The sequence below is a fragment of the Lontra canadensis genome, unplaced genomic scaffold, assembly GCF_010015895.1.
Source record: "Lontra canadensis isolate GAN:19392208 unplaced genomic scaffold, GSC_riverotter_1.0 scaffold7, whole genome shotgun sequence".
Classification (NCBI taxonomy): domain Eukaryota; kingdom Metazoa; phylum Chordata; class Mammalia; order Carnivora; family Mustelidae; genus Lontra; species Lontra canadensis.
Window position 1 is genome coordinate 13,574,652 of NW_022631001.1, and position 14,107 is coordinate 13,588,758.

Here is a 14,107-nt window from a genome sequence, read left to right on the forward strand (position 1 = left end):
CCCTGGGGCAAATAATACATATGTTAATAAAAATAATTTAGAAAAGTAAAATAAGAAAAATGGGGAAAAGAACATGCCCAAAGCACCAACTCTCTCCCCACCCACTCCTACCAAGTCGAATTATTACTTCTTCAAACATTGCCTTGCCTTGTTTTTTTTGGATATGCAATTACCTCTGGACCTTTTCATTTTATGCAATATAGTTTTTAACTCCTCATATTATTTCCTTCTTTAACACAGTGCAAGTAATTTCTCAGGATCTCTTCCAATTCACTAACCTCTATTCAGTTGTGTCTAATCTAATTAACATTCACTTTTACTTCAATCATTTTTCACTTCTGAAAGTTCTACTTGTTTCTTTTATAAATCCTCCTGCTCAGTCTTGGTATTCTCTAACTGCTTGCTTATTTTTGTAATTTCAGCTTTTATTCATTTCATTCATTCAAGTATTTATTGAGTATTTATTATGTGCAAGGCACGGTCCTAAGTGCTGGGGTTATACCAGCGAAACAAAGCAAAAAAAAAAAAAAACACAAACCACAAACCACCCTTATAACGACTACATACCCACGGGAGGAGAAATACAGCTAACCAAAGTAAATTATATAGTATATTAGATGATCATTGAAATGTTCACGAAGCAAGCCAGTAAAGGGTGGAACAAAGGGTGGACTATAAGTGAAGAGAAGCAGTTTTAAATATGGCTTTTACATCTTCTGATAACTCCAGTATCTGAAGTCCTTGGTCGTCTAAGTATATTACGTACTGTTTCACCTATCAGTCATAGCATGATTCATTGCCTGATGATCTTTGTGAGCTATTTGGCTGACCTAAATTTTCAGCCATCTTAGAGACCTCCTTAAGTATTTAGTTTCAATATCTAGTATCCACAGCAAGAGTGGGCAAACTGTGGTTTATGAGCCAAAAAATGGCCCACTGCATGTTTTTGTTAATTTTATTCAACACAGCCAGGCCCATTCATCTATGTATCATCTATAGTTGCTTTCACACTATGGTAGCAAAGTTGAGTGAATGTGACAGAGAATGTATGGCCTTCAAAGCCTGAAATATTTACTATCTAGCTGTTTACAAAAAAAAAAGTTTGCCAACTGCTTATCTACAGATATACACAGGAATTAAAAAAAGTAAAATGGGTACCAACATACACTGCTGGAGCAAGTGAATCTGGTAGAACCTTAATAGAAATATTCTTCCACTAATTCTGACAGACGACTGTGGAAATAATCAGAGATACACGACGACTTGTATCCTGGGCTAGAAGTCTAAATATTATTTATAATAGCAAACAACCAGAAATAATGAACACATCCAGAAAGGTATTAAATACTATTAGATCCATGGAAATGCATGAAATTTATAGGAACAAGGCTCATGAATCTGAATATTTGATAAAATTCAGTCTTGTATTTTACCTGGCACCCCTCATTTTACTTTCTCCCTTCTCATTACTCAGGTTTTCCTTATTCTCTCTGCTTCAGGTTAACTCCTCCACGTCATGTTGGTTCTATCTCTTTGGGGATTTTCTGGTCTTTTGTATCAGTCTCATTCTTGCTGTTTCTTCTTGTTCATAAATATTTACAAAGCACCTTATGTTTGGAACAAAAGATCAACTACTCTTAAGTCTGATTCCCACAAACATAACACTGTACATATTCCCCATTTCTTTCATTTTCCAATCACCTGCATTCAAGCTTCTATGTTCTCTTCTCACTTGCTCTTATGGTAATATTTCAATTAAGATTTCTAGGGGCGCCTGGGTGGCTCAGTTGTTGGGTGTCTGCCTTGGGCTCAGGTCGTGATCCCAGGGTCCTGGGACTGAGCCCTGCATCGGGCCTCCTTGCTCAGCGGGAAGCCTGCTTCTCCCTCTCCCACTCCCCCGCTTGTGTTCCCTCTCTAGCTGTGTCCCTCTCTGTCAAATAAATAAATAAAATCTTAAAAAAAAAAAAAAAAAGGATTTCTAATGGTCTACCTGCAAACCAAATAGCAGTATTTTTTAAAACCATTCAATCATTATATATTCCAACTCTATAGAATTTTAAACATAATTACTATGAAGTTATTACAGAAGAAATAAGAAATAAAAGACAAAGTTAATACAATTTCCAGTAAAAATAAGTAACAATATTTAGGGTTTAGTGTATGTCAAGTACTGTTCCAGCTGCTTCACTTTGATCATTTGAACCTTAAAAACCCTGTAAGGTAGGTATTTTCTTATCCCTGTTTCACACAGGAGGAAACTGAGGTAGATGTTAAGTTACTTAGCTCAGCTCATAGTTGCAGAGCCAAGAATTAAATTCAGCTTAGTTCTAGAACTTAACTTAGTCACATTAAAGAGCTTTCTTTAGTTAAAAGAACTACAAAAATGATCATTACAAAAAAGGATGTACATTTCTTTTTCTCACAATGAAAACAGACTAACACACAGCTTTACAAAAATAAATTTTTATTAAAAGCAGTAGAGTCTGAGCAGGAGACAGTACAAAGAATGTAAACAATGTAAACATCACTACATTCAGCTCAGCCTGATTGAATGCTGAAAGACAACTCTAAATGCTCTATGTGCCCTTACTAGCAAGATACAGCAATTCTATTATACACAGAAAACACACTCTAATTTTGATTAAGAAAAAGTATTTTATCGAAGTCGGTCCCAGCGCCAAATACTGGCATCATCACAAACAGCTATAAGAATACTGCTATCCCTGCTAAAACTGGTTTGTCTAATAGCAGCACCACATTTATGATGAGTCAGTGTTGTACATCTAGGAAAAAAACAAAACAATAGTTTAAATGCCAGTCATTAAAAATGTTGTATCAAATTAAACCAGTGAATTAGAAAACAAATAGATGTTCTGAGTCATATGGAAAGCATTTAAAACATCACTAAGAGTTCAATCTCTAATTTCATAAAACTTGGGTATATTTTTAATTAAAAAAAAAAAAATTGTCACCCCAGTACTTATGATAAGCAGTCATTATGAGAACACAAAGTATTTTAAAATAACTGAGTCATGTAAATGTTAAAAATGATTTAAGAATGGTAGTTCAAGTATTAATTACTTCCTATCTATTGGCATTTGAGTAAAAAGACAGAAATTATCAGTAAAGGGACGCCTGGGTGGCTCAGTTGGTTGAGCATCTGCTTCCGTCTTGGGTCATGATCCTAGGTTCCTGGGATTGAATCCTGCACCGGGCTCCCTGTTTGGTGGGAAGCCTGCTTATCCCTCTACCTGCCACTCCCCCTGCTGATGCTCGTTCTCAATCTCTCTCTGACAAATACATAAAATCTTTAAAAAACAAAACAAAACAAAAAAACCCACTTTATTTTTCCAGAGAGAGAATGCACACAAGCAGGGGAGGGGGGCATGCCAAAGGAGAACCAGACTCCCCACAGAGCAGGGAGCCTAATGCAGGACTCTATCCCAGAACTCTGGGATTATGGTCTGAGCCGAAGGCAGATGCTTAACCAACTGAGCCACCCAGGCGCCCCTATCAATAAATAGTTCTAAATACTTACTTGGCTTTATGAGGATCTTCTACTTCTAAATCCCAAACATAAAGTTTGCCAACCTGATTGCCCAATGCAAGCATCTGTATAAACATATTTTTAAAAAATTCAAATTATTAAATAGGCTACAGGGCCTTCAAGCATTCCTAAGACATGTTCATATTTCAGAAAAACCTCAGCTTTAGCCTATGACTATGCTCATGATTAGTTCTTTGCATCCTGTATTTCTGTAAATGGGGATAATAGCAACTAATACTTCAGAGGTGTCCTGAGTAAATTAGAAGGCATTTTACAAATTTATGAAGGACTTTACCATTTACATAGTTAGAATGTACTCTTTATTCTGCCTTAAAGAATTATAGCAACAGCTACAGACAGCTTCTCCAGTTTTCTGAGAAATAAATACCCAGATAATTTGTTACTATAAATTCCTAACACAAGTCTCTTTAAAATTTTAGATAACTATTACTTTGCCCCACCTACCATGCTGATTTTTCTCCAAGCTTTTATATAAAAAAATCTACTTAAAAAGTTTAACATTCCAATCACCAAACATTAAATCTTAGTAACAGATGTTATGGAAAGTAAACACCTCACTGCCACCACTGACACCTGTTAACTACATTTAAAATAAACATTGCAGATGGTGAGTAGAACCACAAATATAGAATAAATAATATCAATCGCCAAAGTAATCAATATAAAAGATCAAGGTAGATTCTTAGAGGAAACTGAAGTTGGATGCACAACAGAGAAAAGTGAAATTTTCAATGGTCTTAAGTTTAAAATGTAAAAATATGTTGCTACCTTTTGCCAGAAATCCATAGAAAACCTCATGTACCAAATGTCACACTGGCTGTAATCGAATCGCCCAAGAATAGTCACATTAGACTCACTGGGTTTAATTTTATCTATATCATCTTCCATTTTCCCAGGTTTCCAGCACACAATGGCATTTTCACAAGACTTTAAAAGAGAGAAATGAGAAAACAAGAAATGTTACATACAGAACTGAATTTTAAATATTAAAAACAAAGCCCTTCTTTATTATCTTTTTAGAATTGACAGTCTTAAAACCTGGTTACCCACCTACTAAATATAGTGATATACATTCATTTATATTTACAGAGTCAATGTCCACACTTGTGGACAAGAAGTCATATTACAACAGAATTTAACAATATTCAAAAGCATTATGTTATCTGGAGTATTCATTCTGAAGTCACAATTTCTCTTCCAAACCAAATTCAGCTCTAGATACCGTGGCATCCAGATTTGAGTGTTCTATAACGAAGGTAAAATTACAAAAACTCTATACAAATGCATGGCTCTTCAATATGGCCCCTGCTTAGAGGCCTTAGAGATCAGATTATACAGAAGGCAATAAACTCAGTAGTTTTAACATCAAGACACTGATATGGCGATAGGACTGAACTAGGCTAACTTACATTTTCCTCATTCTATAATATCATTATCTTTGCATACATTCTCGTTAAGCAGCAAGTGATAAGGAATACAATGGAAGAAAAACTGCAACACGGTGGGCACTATTTATATTAAAGGCCAGTGGTGTGATAATGAGGGACATTTGGCAATGTCCCTGGCCTTTGGTGGGTGGACAAGGAAAGATGCTGCTGAGCAACCTACCATGTACAGGATGGGCCCTCCCATTAAAAAAATGATCTAGCCCAATTACCTCAACAGAAACTGAACTGAGAAATGCCTGTGTAGTGAAAGAGTGCCTGCTGGAGTGTTACAGGGCACACAGTCCAGGTGATTCTGGCTTGGTCCCCAGCTGTGTCTGGTTCACTGACATATGAACACTTTAACAGCAGGGCCATAGGAAGATTAGGGAGACAGTACCCCCCCTTTTTTCTTTCTCTGCCTTTTTTAGATTATATAAAATCCCAGGGCTATATATCTGATACATAAGTTTTTTAAAAAGTACCTTAGATTAGAGATCATCTACTTTGGTAACCTAACTAAATGCACAATTGGACTGATAGCCCATAGACTTCCCTCAAAAAACTCATCTTGGTCCCAACTCTACTGAATCAGAATCTCTACAAGGGAAGGCCAAAGCAGAACAATTGTGACAAGAGTTCTTCAAGTGCTTTGCACTGATTACACTGGTAAAGGATTCTTAATTAGTCAAGTCCCCTCATGAACTAAAACCTGAGGTAAAGAGAATTTGTTCACTATAATGGATGACTGCATTTGAAAATCATCTAGATGGGTGCCTGGGTGGCTCAGTGGGTTAAGCCTCTGCCTTCAGCTCAGGTCATGTCTCAGGGTCCTAGGATCGAGCCCCGCACTGGGCCCTCTGCTCAGCGGGGAGCCTGCTACCTGGCCCCCCGTCTGCCTCTCTGCCTACTTGTGATCTTTGTCAAATAAATAAATGAAATCTTTAAAAAAAGTCATCTAGAGAGCTTTTTAAAAATTACAAATTCCCAGGTCCTTTTGCCAGATTTAGAATCTCTGGGACTGAGGCCTAAGAATCTATTTTTACAATGTTCTCCTAGTGATTCTGATGCAGAAATAGATTTGTGACCATCAATATAGTTCATTCAGATCAGCTTCCTGAAACCTAAAGTGCAGAAATCCCTTCCTATCATTTGACGAAGGTCTAAGAAAAGAAATTTTAGAGCTAGTGGCTTTTTACTTCTACTTCTAAAACGATGGGGTAGGTGTACTTTTCCCCATTTATCCTCACTACAGCTTAAAAGACTAAGTATCAAATATAAAGCAAACATAAGACTTTGAAAGGTAGAGAGAAGGCAGACTGGATAGGAACCTTGGGACATGAAGGATGCTGAGTTCCTTGGTTTTCTTTGCCTAATTTATGTATCCCAGACTAGATGCTAGAGAAGGCAGAAGCTCAGCAATCAATACCTATGGCTTAATTACAAAACACCCACAACAAAAGCCTGCTCTCTCTAACCAAAGAACCAGGAAAGTGACAACCTAGCAGGAGAGAAATTTTCAAACATCCTATTCCAGGAAAACACCACAGAAAAAAACTGGGCTCACCCTCGCATGAACCACCAATGGCCCAGTGGGGAGCACTTCTCAGGTGGTACCTATGTACCTCAAATGCATACCCAACCCTCCCTACTCCTGACTCTACCTGCCCCTCATCACAATGAGGTAACTTTGGTCTCCTTCTCTTTGCCTGGGGTGGTATCAGAGGAGGCCCAGCCAGAGTCAGCTTGTTTACAATCATCCAGAGCCCTCAGTGTCAGTGGAGACCACTTGGGAACAGTAATGAGAGGCCATCATCTCGACTTCCCCACCACTTGCCAATGATGAAGCAATGCTCCCCTTCTCCAGCTGAAAATTTATCAGAGGAAGACTGCTGCAAAAGATCTAAATAAAATAAGATGCAGTCTTGTAGTGTAACACTCAAAATACCTAGATCTCAATAAAAAATTCACTTGTCATACCAAGACTCAGAAAAAATCTCAACTTTAATGCTAAAAGACAATAAATGCCAACAATGAGATGCATAGATGGTCAAACTACCTGACAAGGATTTTAAAGCAGCCATAATAAAAATGCTTAAATGAAAAAAAAAAGCTTCAATAAGCAATTACACACTTAAAATAAAAAGGTCTCAGCAAAGAAATAAAAAGAATCAAATTGAAAATTTAGAATTGAAAAATATAACCAAAATAAGAAAATCACCTGAAAGGCTCAATAAAAAAAGAGTCAATTTAACGTCTGAAAAACAGAAACTACCCAATCCAAACAAAATGAAACAAACCTAAAAAAATGACAGTCCCAGGAGTCAAATGAAAGATCTAACATCTACATCATTAAAGTTCCAAAAGGAGAAAAAGAGAGGTCTAGAAACGAATTTGAATAATGGCTGTAAAACTTCCAAATTTGGGACAAACTATCTCCAAAAGTAATAAATCTATTACAAATATAAGGTGAGGGAACTCCTAAAGATAAACTCAAAGAAATCAAGGTACATCATATTCAAACTTCTGAAAACTAAAAAGACAAAGAAAAAAACCCTGAAAGCAAATAACACAGAACACCTTATGATTAGGAGAAAAATAATTCCAATGATGGCAGGTGTCATCAGAAACCACAGACCCTGGAGAGAGGGAACACAACATTTTTCAAATGTGTAAAGAAAATAACTGTCTATGTAAAATCCCATTTTGAATGAATATACCTTTCAGGAATGAAGGAGAAATGAAGACATTCTCAGACAAAGAAAAATGAAGAATTTGTCACCAGCAGACCTTTCCTAAAAGAATGGTTACAGGCAGTTTTATAAACACAAAGAAAATAATGTGAGAAGGAATCTTGGAACATCAGAAAGGAAGAAAGAACAATGGAAAAAGCAAAAATGAGTAAAGACTCTCCTTTTCCTCTTGAGTTTTTAAATTACGTTTGATGGTTGAAGCAGAAATAGTAACATTAAAAAAATAGTAACTTTTTTTGATGTTGTTCTCAATTATAAAGGGAATATTCAAGACAATCAAACTATAAATGGTGGATAAAGGAAAGTAAGATTGGTAAAATGTTGATACACAGTAGAGAGGCTACATAAATATATTTTTATATTTGTGTTTGCATGGTAGACATATCTTTGAGCAATTTTTATCTTTTTTTTTTTTTTTTAAGTAGGCTCCATGCTCACCATGGAGTCCAATATGGGACTTGAACTCACAACCGTGAGATCAAGACCTGAGCTGAGATCAAGAGTTGAATGCTTAACTGATTGAGCCACCAGGCCCTCTGGCAATTTTTAACTTTTAATCTACACACATTTTATACTTAAAGTGACTTTCTTACAGATAAAGCATTAATAAAAATACATAATATATAACAAAAGGTAACAAAATAGTTAATAAATATACATATATAACATCTAGAGGAAAAACCAAAAAGCTACATTAAAAAATGTACTTCAGGGGCCTGGGTGACTCAAATCAGTTAAGCACCTGCCTTTGGCTCAAGTCATGATCCCAGAGTCCTAGGACTGAGCTCCACATCAGGCTCCCTGCTCGCAGGGATCCTGCTTCTTCCTCTCCACCCTGCTCGTGCTCTAATAAATCAAGTCTTTTTTTTTTTAATAAATAAAATCTTAAAAAAGAAAAAAAATGTATTTAATATTACAGATAAATCAAATGGAATTCCAGAGGTACCTGGGTGACTCAGTTGGTTAAGCATCTGCCTTCAGCACAGGTCATGATCTCGGGTCTGGCTCCCTGCTCAACGGGGAGTCTGCTTCTCTCTCTCCCTCTCACCCCCCTCCCCTCAAAGGTTATGCTCTGTTGTGTGCTCTAACAAATAAAAACACCTAAAAAAAAAAAAAAAGAAAAGTGGGATTCTAAAAAATGTTCACATAGAAGTACCTGGCTGCTTTAGTCAGTAGAACATGGGACCTTTGATCTAGGGCTTGTGAGTTCAAGCCCTACATTGGGCATAGAACCTACTAAAAAAAAAATGTTTGCATTACCTATAGGAAATTAGGGGAAAAGCCCAGATAAAAGAAAAAGAAGAAAAAGACAAAAAGATTCCAGTCACCAAAACACAACAATAACAAGCAAACCACCATAAAATTGAAAGCAAAAAGGGAAAAAAAATCCACAAGTACAGCTGGAAACATCCCCATCTCTCAACAATTGATAAAATACACAGACAGGGGGCGCCTGGGTGGCTCAGTGGGTTGGGGCCTCTGCCTTCGGCTCAGGTCATGATCCTGGGGTCCTGAGATCGAGCCCCGCATTGGGCTCTCTGCTCTGCGGGGAGCCTGCTTCCTCCTCTCTCTCTCTCTGCCTGCCTCTCTGCCTACTTGTAATCTCTGTCTGTCAAATAAATAAATAAATAAAATATTTAAAAAAAAATACTTAGAAAAATCAATGAAGCCATAAAGAATTCAACCTCACCATCGACCAACAGTACCTAACAGACACTTACGGAACACTCCACACAAACAGAATTACACACTCCTTTCAAGCTCCCACAGAACATACCCAAGATAGTGTCATAAAACAAATCTCAAAAAAGTTTAAAAGAACCGAAATCACAAAGAATATGCTCTGACCACAATGGAGTCAAACTAGGAATCATTTAAGAGAAAGATAACAAGAAAATCTCCAACACCTAGAAACTAAAATTCATATCTAAATTAGTGAGATGCAAAAAAATAAAAAAATAAATTAGTGAGATGCAGCTGAAGAAGTGCTGAGAGGAAAATCTATAGCATCTAATACTTATCTTAGAAAAGTCTCAACTCAATAATCTGAGCTCCCACACCTTAAGAAATTAGTAAAAGAGCAAAATACACCCAGGGCAAACAAATGGAAGGAGAGATAAAAAATTGAGAGGCCTTTACCAAGACTTACAAAAAAATAGAAGACATTAACTACCATCTCAGGAATGAAATCAGAGACCTTACAGTTGTCAAACGTACAGTAAGAGAATATTACAAACAACTCTACACATCAATTTTACCTTAGATGTAGTCAATTAATTCCTCATATAACACAAACTACAACTCACACAATATGAAATAGTTAATTTGAACAGTTCTTTTAACTATTAAGGAAATGGAATCTTTATCTTTAAAACTCTCAAAAATTTCTAGGCCTGGATGACTTAACCAGAGTATTCTAACAACCATTTATGAAGAATTTCTATATTTCTTCCAGAAAATAGTAGGTAAAACTTGCCAATTCATGTCAATAAGTCTGTGTTATCAATGCCAAAACCAGACAAAGACATTACAAAAAACTTCAGACTAGTATCACAGCCTCATTAATACAAACAAATCTTTAACAAGATTATCAGATATTAGCAATATATATAAAAAGTCACACACTATGAATAAATAAAATTTATTCCAGGGATACAGGACCAGATCTATTTAAAAAAATTAAATACACTCCATACAGGCTAAGGAAGAAAAAGCCACCCGATCATATCAAATGATACAGATAAAGCATCTGACAAAATTCAACACCCATTTATGATAAAATTCTCAAAAAATTAATTGTAAGAGGGACAGTTCTCAACTTGATAGAAAACATCTACAAAAACCATATAGCTAATATACATAATTGTGAAAGACAGAATTTTTCCCTTTTAGTACCAGAAATAAGTCAGGAATGTTTGTTTGATCTTAACACCACTATTCAACACAGAACTGGAAGTCTGCCAGTGAAATAAAGCAAGGTCAGAAAGGAAGACATAAAACTGTCCCTATGTGCAGATGACATGATGGTCTACATAAACACTCCCAAGCACTAGACAAAAAAAATCAGGGGATTCAAGGTCAATATGAAAAATTAATTGCTTTCCTGTATACTAACTAGCAGTAAACACACAGAAATAAGGAATACCATCTATAATCACTCAAAAAAGAGCAGTAGTTAGGTATAAATCCAACAAAGCATGTACAGGACTTGTATGCTAAAAGCTACAAAATGCTGATAATAAAATCAAAGATCTAAATAAATGGAGAGACATACTATGTTCATGGACTAGAGAGCAGAGCAAAGACATTAATTAATTCCCCATCAAACTGATATACAAGTTTAACAAAATACCAGTCAAACTCTTCCCTGCCCAAAAAACCCCCAGCAAGATTTTTTATAAAATGTAGACAAGATTATTCTAAAATTTAAACAGAAAGGCAGGAATCAAAATAGCTAGAACAATTATGAAAAAGAGTAATAAAGTGGAAGAAAACACCTAACCAATTCCAAGACTTATTACAGAGCTACATTAATCAAGACTGTGTATATATAGCAGTGGTAGAGGGAAGAGAACAGAAAAACCAAAAACAGCCTCACACAAGTAGGCCAAACAATTTTGACTAAGGTACAAAGGCAATTCAAAGGAGAAAGAATAGTCTTTCAACAAATGGTGCTGAATAACTGGATATCCAAAGGCAAAAAATGAACTACTACCTAAACCTCATACAAAAATTAACTCAAAATAGATCATACATTTAATAAAACATAACACTAGAACACTTTTAGAAGAAAACAAAGAAAAAACCCTTTAGGATCCAAAGCGTGAAGAGCTTTTAAATGTAACATCAAAAGCATAATCCATAAAATTTTTTCAAACAAAAATCAATAAACTGAAATTCAACAAAAATTAAAATGTTTGCTCTGCAGAAGACCCTGTTAAGAGGATGAAAAGACAAGCTACAGACTGGAAGAAAATATCTGCAAACTATGTATCTGACACAGGATTTATATTTAGAATATATTAAGAACTCTCAAAACTCAACAATAAAAAAACAAAACCAATCCAATTAGAAAATGAGCAAAAGATATGAAGAGACATCATCGAAAAGGATTTAAGGATGGTAAATAAGCATATGAAAAAGATGTTCATCACTAGCCATCAGGGAAATGCAAATTAAGACCACGATGAGATATCACTACACACCTATCAGAACAGCTAAAATAAAAAATAGTGACAATACCAAATGCCGGCGAAGATTCGGAGACACTGGATCTTTCATACATTGCTGGTGGGAATGTAAAATGGCACGGCCACTCTGGAAAATAGTTTGGCAGTTTCTTAAAAAACTAAACAAACTTAACCATGACCCAGCAATTGCCATTCTAGGCATTTATCCCAGAGAAATGAAAACTTAAGTCCACACAAAAACCTATACACGATTGCTTATTAGCAGCTTTATTTGTAATAGCTCCAAACTGCAAAAGGACCAAAATGTCCTACAATAGATGAATAGTTAAATAAATGGTGGCACATCCATACCATGGAATACTACTCAGCAATAAAAAAGGAAAGCTACTGATACACACAACAACTTGGATGGCATACTGAGTGGAAAAAAGCAATCTTAAAAGGTCCCATACTGTAACATTCTTGAAATGACAAAATACACATGTAATAAAATGACAACATAGAACTATATGCACACACTGTACAAGGTCAATTTCCTAAATTTGATATTATACGGCAGTTACGTGAGATGTATGTAGAAGATATTGGGTGAAGGGCAATATGGGACCTCTCTATACTTTCTTTGAAACTTACTGAGAATCTATTATTTCAAGATCAAAAGTTAAAAAAAAGAAAAAAAAAAAGGTATAACTATACCTGTAAAGCCAAGAAAAAAAATAAGTCAGGCTCTGCCCAAGAAAATATGAAATGCCCTGAAATCCACATCTAGAAAAGAAACTGGACAGCAATTTTTCCAAATATGACAATTCTAAACGTTCAGATACCATCACCAACAACTACTCTAAATTATCAGCAAAAAAATCAACACATTAGAGAGCAGGGGTTGGCAAACTGCAGCCACAGCCAACTCCAGCTATCTGTTTTTGTAAATACAAATTTACTGAAATGGACACAAACATGACAAAAAACCCATTACTGACTTTAGATATTCGTTACTTTATAACATCGGATATCAGAGAAGAATCTCATCTTACAAGTTAACATTTTTTCCTTTATTGCAGAACAAGTTATAATAATTCATCAGGATGTTATACGCCTAAAACAAGTTTCCAAATCTGAGACTTCAAGGAAAAAAAAGGACTTTCCCATCTGCCATCCAATTTACCAAACTATAAAAAAACTGTGCTCTCTGCAAGGTTCCAACTCACACAAACACAAACAACAGAAGCTTAACAGCAGTTAGCATACCTTGGAAAGTATCAAATCACCTAACCATCGTACACAATCGACATAATTCCTATGTATGTCTCTGGTGGAAAAGTCAGGAAAGTGAATTTTCTGAGAAATAAATGGCCTGCAATGGAAATGTCAAAAGTTAAAAGAAAAAAGAATGTAGAATCACACTCATTTTCACTTTCAGATTTATGACTATTAATTTTATGTTCCTAGAAAACTGCAAAGCTTCTCATTATTGAGACCTGAACTCTCATTTCATGTATTTGTTTCTATATTTTTTCCATTATCAGCTCTCAATTCAATTTCATCTTATGAAATTTCATTTATAAGAACCGTAGCTTTCTTACTATGGTGACCAAAATTAATCACTTCAATTCCGGCTATCCTAACCAATGATAAGCAACGTCTGCCGCACTAAGATTCTCACAAAAAACATTAAACTATCTATTCAATCCTTTATATTTAAGCATCAACATATCTAGATTATTTCAAAAGATAGTCACTTTTCTAGGAACAATGACATCATTCCAAAGGCTGCTAAAGATAAGGTTAGAGGAGAGTCCTGCCTTGAGCAACGATTTCTAAAAATGTTATGACAGGAATTTGACATTTATTAAAGACTTTTCCCATATTTAGGCAAGTAAAACATAGTGCTATTTTTTTCCTTAAAGATGTTTTTGAGAAGACCAAGCAGAGAAGTTGCTACCAATTCTATACTTACTTAAAAGTATACCTAACATTTCTAATCTAGTGATTCAGATTTATACTGAAATAACTGTAGAAGAATGATATGATGCCACGAATTAGTTGTGTCTTGGGCAACTCACATGTCCTCTCTTTACTTTTTTCTCATATGCAAAAAGGATGGTGGGCTGAATCATCTCAAACATTCTTTCCAGTTCAAATTCTGGGAGCTTTTCTTTATTAAAACATTAA

General features: G+C 35.5%; 1 protein-coding gene across 2 annotated transcripts in view; it reads right to left on the bottom strand.

The window, feature by feature from the left end:
- Window positions 1-2,447: 2,447 nt before the first annotated feature.
- EED (embryonic ectoderm development) overlaps window positions 2,448-14,107 on the bottom strand; it is a 29,956-nt gene continuing 18,296 nt past the window's right edge. Inside the window, exons 9-13 of one of the 2 annotated variants that reach the window (XM_032852887.1) lie at window positions 13,184-13,289; window positions 11,988-12,062; window positions 4,337-4,495; window positions 3,539-3,612; window positions 2,448-2,783 (exon numbers count right to left, since the gene is read on the bottom strand). In XM_032852887.1, the coding sequence (XP_032708778.1) occupies window positions 2,657-2,783; window positions 3,539-3,612; window positions 4,337-4,495; window positions 11,988-12,062; window positions 13,184-13,289 (541 nt within the window). In that variant the 3' untranslated portion in view covers window positions 2,448-2,656. The remainder of the gene's footprint in view (window positions 2,784-3,538; window positions 3,613-4,336; window positions 4,496-11,987; window positions 12,063-13,183; window positions 13,290-14,107) is intronic. The other variant, XM_032852888.1, reaches the window with a different exon arrangement.